Below are 15,359 nucleotides of genomic sequence, written 5' to 3'. Positions count from 1 at the left end.
GGTAGCTCCACGTTAGCGTCCGAGATGCTAGACGTGAGCCATGTTTCCGTAAAACACAGCAAACTGCACTCTCTGTACGCTTTGACGTTTCTTCATTTACCATGATTACGGACAGTACAGAACACTTATAACGCGGCTAGCCGCTTAGCCTTAGCTCCGGCACTGCATCCACGATAGGGCCCCCTCATCACGCCAGCGCGAGAATTCTTCAGGGCAAGGAGTTGATTCCTCGGATAAACGCATTTTTGTGCGTTAAAACTCATAACGATATGATAGAAACTAATCCAAAGTGTACGGACGGCACCGAAGACTTGTAAAAAAAAAAAAACGTAGTTTTTGTGATCCAACCGTAACACCGTAGTAGTGGGTTCAAGAAAACCATACTCATTACTTCAAAACCGTAGTACTTGGCAGGTATGTGTTCCATGCTTATTAAAAAATATTTTTTTTATTAAGTTTTCTTAAACACTCGGTGGCGATAAATATTACACTATGTTCCTTTAAATAAAAAGATTTTTTTTTAAATGGATTGGAGACATTCAAAAAGTAAATCAAAGCAAAAAAAAAACACTTAACAAATGTGCTTTAGTATTTTTCACATCATATTCTCATTTCTGTCGACTAAAGTCAGAACATTAAAATACATCCTAAGCGAGATGGCACAAAATAGCATATTATATCGCATGATAATGATTTTTTTCAACAAAGTTCATTTGAAAGAGATTTTCAAAATGCAAAGACAAAAGAAAATGTTTCTTCTTTTCTTCATAAGCCGCTTTGTTTATCGATCAGGCCTTTGAAGTAAGAAGACTTTGGCTTTGCTGTCAGCTGAAGCAGTAACAGCAACTGTTGCTTCCCTGAAGGAACAAAGAAAGTCAGGCTGAAGCTGAAAAAAAAATACACTAATCCCTCGCTGTCTTGTATACGTTTTGCAATTTTGTTACTATGCAGATTTTCATTATGCACTGTGTTCTGCATTCAGATAAACAGTCACCCCACCTCTATCAGCCTGTGTCTGCTTGTGCTTCAATAATCTAGAAGTCTAAGGCTGGGTTCACACTGCAAAGCTTAGTGCTCACTTTCGATTTTTTTAGTGAAATCTTATATTTTTGGGAGATCGTTCACATATCTAACTACAAGCGACTGGTTTGCGACTTATCTCTTGCGCTTCCTCTCAGCTGTGCCGGATTAAATCTATTGGCCCCTGCGGAGCATATGTGTGTCCAACAGCCCTAAAATAACGGTATCCATTTGGTGGATTTTGACTACCGCTGTTCCTCTTTGGAACGCACCCCTGGTGGAAAAAAAGGGATTACTGTGAAACCACCCCTTACCTGTTCATGGCGAAGTCCAAAATCTCTGTATTGTGGCCTTGATACTCGGACACCAGATCGCCGGAGCGAGCGTCCCACTGGCACAGAGCTCCGTCCAAACTGCAGGTGGACAACAAAGAAGAGGATTCCTCCCACTGCAAGCGAACGATGCCGGCCTGAACAAGAGTCCAGATGTGAATTTCAAGCCGCAAAAGTTAGCGAACGCGAAATGAGCTGACGCCAACCTCGCGTTTGCAGCGGTGTCGCATCGCCTGTGTTGAAAGATCGTAAATGGCCAAGGTGCCGTCCAGGGAAGCCACGGCGATGAGAGGAAGGCTGCCAAAGACAAAAGAGGGTTTGCATTATCACTGTTACACTTTGAAACATGATTTGGTTATGACATATGTGCATTTGACCACTAGATGGCACTGTATTGTTTAATGCGAACAAAAAAACAGTGCCACAGAGCACAGGGTAGCAGCGAGACATGAAGAAATACTAATTTCTCGACCTATGATTTTATAAAATATAATTAAAAGTAAAATTGCTTCATGTATTTTTGCCTAGCATTCAAATCAATGTTTTTTTTTTGTGAATAAAGGTGTTTAGTTCAAAATCTAACACAGTCCCTTCAAAATGTCTACGATAACCACAGTCATGGCTCAGTGTCAATACACAGCAGTGTTTCCATATCATTGCCAAAGAGTAGATGACCAAGATTATTTTACTTCTTTGTTTAATTTATAATTTTGTAGGATTTAAAGGTGCTGTATGGAATATGGATCTTCTGTCTTAATGTCATGATTGCAGCCTTAGTCAGCTCATTCATAATGCGCTTGCAAGTACGAGTATTTCTCAGATGCGCTCGACTAAAATCTTTTTTTTATCTTTTTGGGGGTTTGGATTGGCGTTTGGACTGTACTTGAAATGAACCTTTTCTTACTTTCACCATTTTTATGCTACACTAACAAACAATTGCGGAGACGAGCTGCTCAGGAGCTGTATTTGGCTCTTTAGCGCTGCTGAGCGGACATGCCTCTCTCCACTAAGACAGCGAAGGGCCGTTAAAATGGCGTACAACATCACCGAAGAGAAAATCAAGAACATTCAGCGCCAGAACACTCAATTGCCTGTCATGAGTTGTGTGATGTGATTGATTTCTTTAATTTTGACAAAGCAATGAAACATACTTTAATTAATTCATATTGTAATAAAGTTAATCTTGAAGTGGTATCCTACAACAGAGTTGTCACGTGGTGCATCATCATGTAGAGCAGTGATTTTTTAACCACTGTGCCGCGGCACACTAGTGTGTCCTGAGATGTCAGGTGTCCCGTGAGAAATTAACCAATGTCACTTTTTAAAATTAAAAATTTTTAAAAAACATTTTTGAATAATTTTCTGCAAATTTTATGTCATTGTCAAGTGTCTGTGCTGTAAAAACTGGGGGTATTATAAATTATATTGTAATTAAACATATTGTTCAGTGTCATTTTATAAAATTTTTGGTTATGTTTCCAATGCAAAAAACATGCCTTGGCTCAAAAAAGGTTGAAAAACACTGATGTAGAGGATGCGCTGCCTCATAAGGGGGAACTAAATCTGCCTTCTGTGTCACTACCTGCCCTTTCATCTAGTTATCATCAATTGTAATACACAGGCCGCCAGGACAAATGCATGTTCTAATCTGTCTCTATCCATGTTGAAGGATTAACAAGGCAATGCCATAAATTTCTATAAAAAACTATATCTTGTAATAGTTTTGACAGATGCTGAGTTGATGTACTTTGTATGAACTTATTGGCACATGGACTCAATGTATTCAAATGTAATTTTCAGTTTTCAAATTGGCTCTTTGAACATTTCGGGTTGCCTACCCTTGCTCTAAAACCTCACCAACTTACATGTTGCAAAATCCCACTGACTCCACAGAATGACGTTCTTCAGCCTCCTCCTCGCCCGATGAAGCGTTGGCTTTGCCTCCATCCAAAGAGAACACGCACACCACCTGAGACCACAATAAGAACTCCTCACAATGTGTGGCCTAAAGGGACAGCGTGTATCATTTGACCACTAACTGTCACTGTATAATGTCGTGCAATTGAAAATGAGTGCTAAAGATCACAAGAAATAATAACTTTAGAGAGTCAATGGTACCAAAATTGACCCTTTTCTTCCCATTTTGTGGCTGCCAAATGGCGAACAATTATGTCAATGCTCACTAGGTGAGGTACATGATATGAAAAATAAATGTGATTTCCCAAACCTACAAGTTTGACTATTTTTAAATGCATGTTAATCTGACAATCATGTATGTGTCCTGTGCTTTTTAATGAATGTGTCTTTTTTTAACACTAGGAAGCATTAAATAAATCACACAGTCCCTTTAGGTAAGTCGCAAGTACAATCTTAATAATCATTTAGTCATTGAAATTCAACCAAACTGTTGACTTGGTTACCAGTCAAAACTTTCAAATTCATTGATAAATAATGCCATTTTTTTCTTAATCGAGAAGTGACATTTTGGGTACATGTTAAACACAAGTTTTTTTTTTGTTTGTTTTTGTGCAATGATTGATCAATTGAAAAATATCACTGACCACAATCGAAAAACATTGGATATAAAGGGAACTGAACCCATTGTCATGGCGATGAGAAATTCAAAACATAACCATTTGCCCAGTAGGGATACAGACTATAGTGAAGAATCAGCGCTCTCCTCGCCGCAATCTGGGGTCGAAACCCGCTGTATCAAATGTGAAGAAAGGATCAGCGCTTATTTTCAACTGATCTATCATTGCCCAAATATGGCAGTGTACCCCCCCCCAAAACTTATTTTATAACGTGCACCTTAAACACTTAAGTTCTTTGTTGGGTTAAAAAAAATGCGCGTGATATACGGATAAATAAAGTACATGTTTGTATTTATCTTATTTGCGCTTAAAATTTTCGGACATTTGTCAACAACACAAAAGTGAATTAACACAGTTGTTATTTTTTTTGTTTCATCGAGGGATGAAGTAGAAGAGTTCTGAAGTTACATTTCTCTTCTGTTTTTAAAAAAATACAGATACAGTAAATTACTGTTACTGTACTTTTTCATGTATATGGCACTTTTTTGTTTTTTATTACGTAAAAGGAACATTCGATCTAGGTGTACATCATTCCTGAGGTTTTACAGTAGCATATTACCGTATTTGCCCAGTTGAAAATTTTGCTGACCACAATCTCAAAACATTAAAAGCAACATGAATCAAACCTGGGTCGCGGCAGATAAGAGTGCCCAATCCTAACCACTAGATCACAAGTGTTATAGATGACATGCGAATAGGCATTAGATTTGATCTTATTATTACACTATTTTTAGTCAGGGTGCCAGAAGCAAATGTTAAAGAATGAATACAACAGAAAGTTATTGTGATACAAATAAACACAAAAAATCAGAAGAGAAAGGGCAAAATTGCCAGAATCGGAATTTAAAGGCCATCAAATAAATGAATTATAAATTACATTGTCAATAAATGATTATAATATATGTACACAAATGTTAAAAACCATTCAACAACGTTGTCACTTGCAATGCTTAGTTTGAGCCGAGAAAAAAGTGAAACATCATTTTGTACCGATTTGTCATAAAAAAATGACGGGGGCAAATTATACATGAATAAAAATGGTTATAAACATGCGCCTTATTTTTCTTTTTTTTCCCATCTGTAAAGTTTTTAAAACAATCAAGTCAAGTTCTGCAAAATACATTCAATTTCCTGATTGCGTTGCCCACCTTGCCGTTGTCTGTGTTAATGAGCTTGGCACAACCGTCCACAGAGCCAGTTAGGACCAAAGAACCTTCCTTGTTGGTTGCAAGACACGTCAGCGCCCCCTGGTTTCCATCCTGACCTATTTTGTAAATATTTAAAAAAAAAAAAAATCATTTTTTTCAAAAACCTTTTTTTAAAACAAAGGAATATAATCACGTACCTTACAACATACACTGCCGTTTAACAGTTTGGGGTAATAACATAAAAAACAAAACAACTACTGCACTGACCTTTAATGACATGGATGCAGTTTCCCTGTTTCAAATCCCACACTCGCAGGGTTCCGTCCCCATAACCCACCACGGCTCGTTTACCTGAAAAGAACATATTTTTTCTTTAAATAATGAAAATACTTGAGTATTATCGAGAGATACTTGCAATAACATATTGCAAACTCTGTCAATGTGACTATCACATAATAAATGTGTCAACTGAGAAAGCCAACTTCTTTAATGAATACATCTTTTGAGGGCTTACATTTTAAAAGGGACCCTGTGTAATATTTGACCATTAGACGTCACTGTATTCTGCAGTGCAAATGAAAACAAGTGCTACAAAGCACAAGGGAGAATACAAACTATGGAGACGCCAAGTGACTAAACCGCATCGTTTTCTTCTCATTTTTCGCTCTGCCTTTCATATGGTTTTTGGTTTTAGGCAGATCATATCAGCTCGCTCTGGGTAAGCCTCATGTTGTGCAAACAATTTTTACCAATTTCTTGACCTACGAGTGAGTAAAAAATAGGTCAAAAATATGCGCTAGATCTAGGACTACCGGAACCAATAGAATAGGCCCCATAGACTAGGAGGCATTAAATAATACACAATGTCCCTTTCATGCAGATACTAATATTAGCAGCAAGCAGCCATCTCTTGACTACTAGCATTAGTAGTTAAGGTTTGTGACACGCGTATTCTGTTTTATGATTAACTTTAACTATTACACTGATGCTAGCCACTAAACCATTGATAAATGCTAATGTGTTTTAGGATGCATTAAATAATACACAATGTCTCTTTAGCGCGAGAGACTAACATTAGCAGCCATCTCAAGAATACTAACATTAGTAGTTCAGGTTGGCGACATGAATATTTGCTATTTTTTATCAACTTTAACGATTACAGTGAATTTAGGCACCAAAGTATTGCTAAAGGCTAATGTGGTTAGCAGCTAAGTTATATAAAATGTCTGCTAAATCCAGCAGAATAGGCCCCAAATACTAAGGGTGCTAAATGATACACAATGTCCGTTTGATGCAAAGACACTAACATCAGCAGCTGGTAGCTGCTAGCATTTGTAGTTGAGGTCCATAATATTAGTATTGCTGCTGTATTAACTCCTTAACCATCAAAATGATGGCAGCCAAAAAGCATTGCCATTTGCTAATGCAGCTAGCGACTATGCTAGCAAAAATATACGGAAAATACAGGCCAGGTACTGTTGGAACTGAACAAATAAGGACCCAGAGACTAAGCGGCGCTAAATAACACACAATGTCAATTTAATGCAAAGACAATAACATTAGCGGCAATTTCCACAATATAAGCATTATAAGTTAAGGTTCGTGACATGGATATACGCTGCTAAATTATTAATTTTAACTACAAAAGTGATGCTAGCCTAAAATGATATTTGTTGTTGCAGCTAGCAGCTATGTTAGCATAAATGTTTTCTAAATCCAGGCCTTGGACTGCTGGAACAAAATAGAGTAGGCGCCATAAACTAGAAAGGGCTAAATAACATCTTTAAAATTATTTCCACTAAGTTTGTAAGGCAAATATACATTTCTGATTTATGTACAAGTACAATGTTTACCATCAGGAAGTATCTTGCCGCATGTGGCCTGGCATGCAGAACTCGGAAAGGTTTTACATTCTCCACTGGGAATCTTCCACATCCACATGTTGCCGTCATCCGTTCCTGCCAGGAGCACTGGGGCACAGGGATGCCACTCCAACCACTAAAGTGACCCCCATTAAAAATGCATTTTTTTAGATGATTCAAATATACATCAAGTAAGCTGTAAATTCTGAACCACAAGCCGCTACTTTTTTCCTATATCTTAAACGCTACTTGTGTCAAGTGCTCTGAACGTCAAATTGAAGAAATTCCATGAAGGGTAGGTAAACGACGTGAGTGGCTATGACCCCCTTTGGTGGCGAAATGAGATTGTCAATGTCCCTAAGGAGTAAGATTGCGGTCTTGTGAATAAGCGGGAAAATGTCTAGGAAGAGTAACACATTCTGCCACTGTTAAGACATTCCTTAGCAGACTCTGTCACCAGCTGTCAGTCTCAATCAACAAGCGCAGCCGTCCATATGAGTTATAGTGGAATTGTACGCAGGAATGAGACAAAAATTATTATTTTGTACATAAATGCTTGGAATCCTTCTGAAAAGTAGTGGCGGCTGAATGAACATTTTCATGTGGCAGCAGTTGATTAATTATCAGGTATCCACAATTGATGCTATGCACATTGTACAATGTAATACTTCAAATTTCGGAACATGAGTTTTCCCTCACTGATTTAGGATCTAGCATCAATATTGTCAACTGCCGCAGCCGGTCAATGTCAAGGTCCGACTCATTGATGGAGAGCAGAATGACGCTTTACACTGAAAAACAACATTGACCAGATGATGTAGGTGCTGTATTCGATTCAGATCAGGAAGCTTCTCCTGCTACTGGTAACCATAGAAACCAGTACTGTTTCATGTGGGGGTCTGATGTTCAAGATTTAAGAAAAGTATGTGAATAAGTTCCTTTTTATGGCTGTCGAGGCCTGCAACCTAAAATCCTGTGCAGCTTGTACAAAAACCAGGTTGAGTTTTATTCTAAAATTTGCTCATGCGGCTTTTAATCAGGTGCGCTCTGTAGTCCAGAATTTACAATACATAGAAGATAGATTCAACCTCCAAATCTCCGACTTCAAAAGACCAAATCTCCTCTTTGGTTTCCACTCTCCAGACTTTAATGAGTCCACTTATGTCACCCGAAGCCACAAGCGAGGAGTCATGATTGAAAGATGCATTCGTGACAGAGTCTTTGTGACCTGACGGGGGGACAATGTAAAAAATGTCAATATTTGTGAAAATTGACCAAAAATATCAATATTGGAGAAATATTTGATTTAAAAAAAAAAAAAGGCAGTTACATTTTTTTTTCTACATGATGCGTCTCAGTATGTGAGGTGCTCACTCTTACCATTATACGTAGTATCTTTCGTGGTAGTTTTTAGTACATACGGAAAAATATCATCTTCCCAGTGGTACAAGATTGTATTTATTTTTTTTGCAGTGTGAAGATTCACCTGTACACTCCAAGATTACTTCCCCATCGCTCAGTCTCCAAACGTACGCTGTATTGTCTTCTCCTCCCGTAACGGCTAAGTTGTTGGTAGCTGGGTCCAAGCTTACGCAAAACACAGGAGCTGAACAAAAAACAAAACAAAAAAGGAACGTGAAGAAATGAACTTTCGAAAGGTGGGATTACCGGAAATTCCGGACTACAAGCCACTACTTTCTACATTTTAGACAATGCGGCATACAATACGATGTGGCTAATTCTTTTTTTCCGCTTCTTTCTTTGGCAAGGCAGAGTGTAGCGAGGGTGTCGGGGTCGACTTCAAACACACGCCCATATTTAACAAGAACAAAGCATTGCAAGTGATGATTCAATGCGATTTTTTCCAAGTGCTAGAGATGTCAAAGTGAAGAAATTCAATGAAGTGCGGGTAAACGGCTGGAGTAACCATGGCATCCTTTTGTCGCCAAATGCTTCATCATCTAATTAGTGACGTTGATGAATCGATAAACGAGATTCCTACTGTACCAATCCACAGTCTAGCAAAACTACAGCCAAGAGAATGGTCTGTCAGAATCAGCGGGGAAATGATTTGTACAGAAAAGTAACAAGTTCTGCCTTGATTAAGACACTCGTTTGCCGACCGCATCCACAGCAGTCAATCTGAATCAACTAGCGCAGCAGTCAATATAAATTGAATGTGCATTAACATATACGCAGGAGTGCAACACAAACATTCTCAAACAGAACTCAATGTACTATACTGATTATAATTCAGAAGCCCGTACACTCACAATAGCCTGTACACGTGCCGAGTCATGCAACTGATCTTAAGCACTCCCAATGCGTTTGTTACCTCCCATGTCAATTACTGTAATTTACTACCCTCCGGTCTTGCATAGTCTAACATCAAAAACCTGCAGCTGGTAAAAACTGCTGCAGCAAGGTTTTTGAATAAGACAGGGAAGTTTGATCTCATTACCCCAATTTTGGCTGACCTGCACTGGCTCCCTGCAAGTTTAAGATATGATTTTAAGGTTCTGTTGGTATTATAATAAAATTTTACATGGACTTGCCGCCTCCTTATTTCTTTCAGATTTACTTCCCCCTTATGTTGCAGCTCGGAGCCTTCGCTGGTCCACTATGGATCCAAGAGCCAACTTGAGGCGTAAAATTCATTGTGGATTGTACAAAAACCAAGTTATGTTTCTTCCCTAAATTTCTACTGCTTTTACAGTTGTAGCTTGGAATTTACGGTACTCTCTTGACCCCAGTGAATGCCGCTGTTACCTGTGTGCTTAGAGAAGGTCAATTCGCCGTCATCCAGCTCTAAAACCATCTCTTCCCCACTCTGCCACCCATCATCGTCGTAGCTCGCATTGGCATCGTTCTCAAATTGTATGTCCTCCAAATCGTCTGCCAAGTTATCTGTAAGGAAAAGTTGTGTGTCAAACATAGAGCATTGATTCTCATTTCTCAACCTCATCTGCCAGAGCTGTGTTTGGGAAATCCCAGCAGCAGCTCCACTTCCTGAGAGTGCTAAGCACAGGGTTTGTACACCTTTTCATGGCCAAATTCAAGCACTTTTTAAGGACTTTCAAAGCCAATCTTAAATTTCTACAGTACCAATAAAATGAGAAATCCGGTGTTAATATTGTATTTTGCGAATCCACAAATATATCCGAGATGTACTTATAAGATTTTTAATTTTGCATGTGCATTTAGTAAGACATATGATTTATAGATCCAGACTAAATTCGAAAATATTAGCTGTTGAGACAAATCTCTTCCCGTATAGGTTTTGGGTTAAAAAAATATAATAATGTGTCTTAAATTTTCAGTTGCAGGAAGTTCTTCCCATTACAAAATAACACTGGGAGATGCTACCTTATTTTTTTGCAAGGCTCACAATAAACATCCATAATTTATACAGTGCATCCGGAAAGTAGCGCTTCACTTTTTCCACATTTTGTTATGTTACGGCCTCATTCTAAATTGTATTAATTTAATCTCTTCTCAAAATTCTACACAAAATACTCCATTATGACAATGTGAAAACGTTTTTTTTTTTAACTTTTTTTGTATTTATTGAAAATAGAAAATTAAGAAATCACATTTACATAAGTATTCACAGTCTTTGCCATGAAGCTCAAAATTGAGCTCAGTTGCATCTTTTTTCCACTGATCATCCTTGAGATCTTTCTACAGCTTAATTGCAGTCCACCTGCAGTCAATTCAGTTGATTGGACATGATTTGGAAAGGCACACACCTGTCTATATAAGGTCCCACAGTTGAGTATGCATGTCAGAGCACAAACACCAAGCATTAAGTCAAAAGAACTGTCTGTAGACCTGCGAGACAGGATTGTCTTGAGGCCCAAATCTGGGAAAGGATACAGAAAAAATTATGCTGCTTTGAAGGCCCCAATGAGCACAGTGGCCTCCATTATTTGTAAATGGAAGACATTTGGAACCACCAGGACTCTTCCTAGAGCTGGCCGGCCTTCTAAACTGAGAGATCGGGGAAGAAGGGCCTTAGTCAGGGAGGTGACCAAGAACCCGATGGTCACTCTGTCAGAGCTCCAGCGTTCCTCTGTGGAGAGAGGAGAGCCTTCCAGAAGGACAACCATCTCTGCTTCAATCCACCAATCAGGCCTGTATGGTAGAGTGGCCAGAAGAAAGCCACTCCTTAGTAAAACGAACACGGAAGCCCGTCTGGAATTTGCCAAAAAGCACCTGAATGACTCTCAGACCATGAGAAAAAAAATTCTCTGGTCTGATGAGACAAAGATTGAAGTCTTTGGTGTGAATGCCAGGCGCCATGTTTGGAGGAAACCAGGCACCGCTCATCACCAGGCCAATACCATCCCTACAGTGAAGCATGGTGGTGGCAGCATCATGCTGTGGGGATGTTTTTCAGCAGCAGGAACTGGCAGACTAGTCAGGATAGAAGGAAAAATGAATGCAGCAATAAATAGAGATATCCTGGATGAAAACCTGCTCCAGAGCGCTATTGACCCCAGGCTGGGGCGAAGGTTCATTTTTCAGCAGGACAACCACTCAAAGTACACAGCCAAGATCTCAAAAGATTGGCTTTAGAAGAGTCCAGACTTGAATCCGATCGAACATCTCTGGAGAGATCTGAAAATGGCTGTGCTCAAACGTCTCCCATCCAACCTGATTGAGCTTGAGACTTATTGCAAAGAAGAATGGGCAAAACTGCCTGAAGATAGGTGTGCTTAACTTGTTGGATCATATTCAAAAAGACTGGCTGTATTTGCTGCCAAAAGTGGATCAACAAAGTATTAAGCAAAGGCTGTGAATACTTATGTAAATGTGATTTCTTCGTTTTCTATTTTTAATAAATTCCAAAAAAGTAAATAAAAAACTTTTTCACATTGTCATAATGGAATATTTTGTGTAGAATTTTGAGATAAGAGATTAAATGAATACAATTTGGAATGAGGCTGTAACATAACAAAATGTAGAAAAAGTGAAGCGCTGTGAATACTTTCAGCATGCACTGTATGTAATCCCTGTACTAATGCAAATTCCATAGTGCACTGTGTTTAGGTGTAGCATGCACCTGTCCTCTGGGGCGCGACCAGTATGGGGCAGTGACACTTCATAGGCCAATGCCATACAAACTATTGCCAGCTGCCTTAAATCATGAGGAAAGAAATGCAATGACTAGGCAAACCAAAGCCACAATAAGCAGTGTGTGCGTCATTTTTATGCAGACTAAACATGGCAATAATTTCAAGCATTTACAAGCACTTCAGCCAAAATTAAAGCACTTTTCAATCCTTAAAAACAAAACATTAAAATTCAAGCATTTCCAAGGATTCCAAGTACCTGTACAAACCCTGTAATCAAAAACTATTTGGAATAGAAGCTACTGGTGCCCTTCAACTGAGCCAAAGTGGAGAACATAGGTCTCAAACTCATTTTGCTCAGGGGCCAATTGGTAGGAAATACGTTCTCCCCGGGACCAGACAGGTAAATTAATGGCATAAAACTGGGTCCAATAGCTGGTGGTTTGGAGGTCTTTTTTTTAGGCTCAAATTATGATTCAGGGATGTATTAATTATAAAAAGATTATTATTTTTTTACCCACTCAATAATTTTTTTCTTTCACTAAAATTGTATATATTGTAGTGTTTGTCAATTGTGCATTAGTAAAACTAGTTTATTTAAACCCGTGGAGACTGGAAAGTACATTTACATTTTTTCACATTTAATTCCAATGATTGATTTAATCATTTAAAAGTCCTTCTGCTTTTATTTATTATATCTTTTTAAGTAAATGTTTACCTAAATATGGGAACTTTGGAGCTAAAGTTTGTATAAACTGCAAAGATACCCAGATGCTTTGTTTTTGTATTGCCATGAAGAGCATTTCTGTGACTTATTTTATGTAAAATAACATAATCGAGATGGGTTTCCCCAAAGTCACATAGAGGGTTATTGATATTCAGCAAATACAGATAAAGTCGGTGATTAGCAAGTGTTGACTGGCTTTGGAAACATCCGGTGGATATATTTAAACTGCAAGTCATTGTTTGATGCCATGCAGTTCATTTTTCTCTTCTGCTTCTTTCAGGGGCCACATGAAATTATGTGGCAGAGAATATTTAGCGTTTGTCACATGTGGCATACATCAAAACGGAATGGTATACAGAGCAGCAGACAGGAGTCACTAACACAGACCAGATAATCATCAGCTGTCCTTTGCCCAATCTGGAGGACATTGCTGGCTCAAGCTAACACAGCAGAGCCAACAATATTACAAGGGACTCCTACCATTCAACCTGCTGAAGGCTCAGAGACAGTACAAACAAGTACTAAAGAATGCCGAAAAAAATCTCTGTACAGAAAATGTACAAATGTTTCATTTAATTTTAGTTTTGCACAATATTGCTTCGAATCCCGGATATCGACTGTGCATAAAATTAGGGCCCATCACCTATTACTTATGTAACATTCATTTTAATATATTTTTGTCTTTGAGGTTTTTTAAATACATGTTTAACATGGAGTGCCAGTCTAATTATAATTACATTGTTACACTATAGTAATCAATGACAACAAAGACGCTCTTTTTTTCATACAAAGTATCATTTAGGATTCACTTTAATAGAACAATGTAGGTCAGGAGGCGATTACGGGCATTTAAAAAGTTAAGGTATAAAATACAAATACTTGATTCTAAACAATATTGTATTTAAGACCGACCATCGCTGCCCCGGAATTGCTGCACAGTTCGGACATTCTGGTAATTTCAAATGTTTAATTAATTTAGAATAAGACATTAGTCTGTGTTGTCATTGTTAACAACGTAGTGGACATTGTTTACAAGATGTTTCGAGGCACTCCACGATAAACATAGTAGAGACAATGATTTTTAATAACTATAATATTATGTCATTTTTATTAGTATTTATCTGCTATAGAATGGAAGTGTGTTTTTAGCCTGGATTTAAATATTAAGATAAATAGCAAATATTTATTAGATAGTGTTCTGAGACTGCCCTAAGTTGTGTGTGCAACAGAACAATAGAAATGAACAGCAAATGATATTAGCAGCAACACATTACCAAAATAAAATAAATTAAATATTTTCCATAACCAAGATATTAATTGTTTTATTACTCTCTCTCTCTGTTTTAACGATTAACGTTATTACTATTTTATTGAAAATTATCGGAGTGCTTTGAATTGGTTGTAACAAAGAAAACAAATGAAAAATTAAATGGCAACAAAAAAAGGGGAAAATAAAATATCCACAGATAAAAGAGCAAAGTTCACTGAAAAAAATATGATTTAAATGTAAAAAAAATAAAGGTAACAGCACGCATCAAAAACTGTTATCATATAAAACGAACATAAAAACGTTAAAGGATTGTCATACATATTTACAACATTGGCAAAGACATGAGATGATTAAAACTGTTACCTGGACCATCTTCGGTCTCGTTCAGTTCGATGATTTCAATGATTTCTTCGTCTCCGTGAAGTTCTACCGAAATTTGCTCCACGTTTTCCATGCTGTTTCTGTTAGATCGCTTCAAGGAGGGGAAAAAACACACTAAGGCTATATTTTGCTTCCGTCAGACTTTATGACGATTCAAATCGAGTCGATTTCACATAATTTCATGTTACGGAAAATAGATATTTGTGAGCGACAGTTCCAAAAACTAATTCACACGTTGTGCTAGTTTTTTCCCTGCGTTGCTAAAGTGGGAATATTTTACCCTGAGTTGGTTTTGCTAAGGTTATCAACGACGGCAAATCTAATTTTAACGCGGTATTGTGGTTACCCAAGTAAATAAACACAATCTTATAAATGTTAAAACCCAAAATATCAGCATTAATATCGCGTTTCTCAAACTTAAGAAATGAATGACTGCCTCGATATTGATGTAGGGAAAAATAACATGGAGAGTGGCGCGTGATGATGACATCATAAAAGCAGTGTGTGCGCCGGAGCAGATCTATCCACTAGATGTCATTGTTAACAATGAAAACCCCAACATAGCGGGCAAAATAAGGCAATTTGAAAATTGTCTCTGATGTCATTCATAATGCAGTAAACGTGGTTGACAACGAGATTAGACGTGGCACTCCAGGATGGATATGTAATAAAAAGACAAATAAAAATAAGATTTAAAAAAAAAGAATGGCAGGATAAATGGGGGTGTGGGATAAAATAGAACAGAATAGAGTAGAATAGAGTAGAATAGAATAGAAATAAAATAGATTAAAACCGTACAGAAAAGAAGTCACTGAACCACTAATGTTTCCGAGATGCAGGTAGTCTCCTGACCCCGCGATCCGTGTGTAAGTGTGTTTGTGAATGGGTGAAGCACATTGTAAAGCACTTTGGAAGGTCTTCAGGGACTTGAAAAGTGCTAAACAAATGCA

General features: G+C 38.0%; 1 protein-coding gene across 2 annotated transcripts in view; it reads right to left on the bottom strand.

The window, feature by feature from the left end:
• Positions 1 to 566: 566 nt before the first annotated feature.
• The window catches only part of aamp (angio associated migratory cell protein), a 30,538-nt gene continuing 15,745 nt past the window's right edge, over positions 567 to 15,359 (bottom strand). For both annotated transcript variants that reach the window (XM_088331849.1, XM_088331848.1), the window contains 11 exons: positions 14,392 to 14,500; positions 9,726 to 9,863; positions 8,443 to 8,562; positions 8,045 to 8,184; positions 6,948 to 7,092; positions 5,362 to 5,445; positions 5,095 to 5,210; positions 3,218 to 3,321; positions 1,559 to 1,649; positions 1,335 to 1,489; positions 567 to 857 (listed from right to left, as the gene is read on the bottom strand). In XM_088331849.1, coding sequence (XP_088187975.1) covers positions 782 to 857; positions 1,335 to 1,489; positions 1,559 to 1,649; positions 3,218 to 3,321; positions 5,095 to 5,210; positions 5,362 to 5,445; positions 6,948 to 7,092; positions 8,045 to 8,184; positions 8,443 to 8,562; positions 9,726 to 9,863; positions 14,392 to 14,500 — 1,278 coding nt within the window. In that variant the 3' untranslated portion in view covers positions 567 to 781. The remainder of the gene's footprint in view (positions 858 to 1,334; positions 1,490 to 1,558; positions 1,650 to 3,217; positions 3,322 to 5,094; positions 5,211 to 5,361; positions 5,446 to 6,947; positions 7,093 to 8,044; positions 8,185 to 8,442; positions 8,563 to 9,725; positions 9,864 to 14,391; positions 14,501 to 15,359) is intronic.

The sequence above is a fragment of the Urocampus carinirostris genome, chromosome 3 (genome assembly GCF_059441175.1).
Source record: "Urocampus carinirostris isolate Australia breed hairy pipefish chromosome 3, RoL_Ucar_1.0, whole genome shotgun sequence".
In the NCBI taxonomy this organism is placed as follows: domain Eukaryota; kingdom Metazoa; phylum Chordata; class Actinopteri; order Syngnathiformes; family Syngnathidae; genus Urocampus; species Urocampus carinirostris.
The sequence above is the reverse complement of the archived record's forward strand: the minus strand, read 5'-3'. Positions and strand labels throughout refer to the sequence as shown.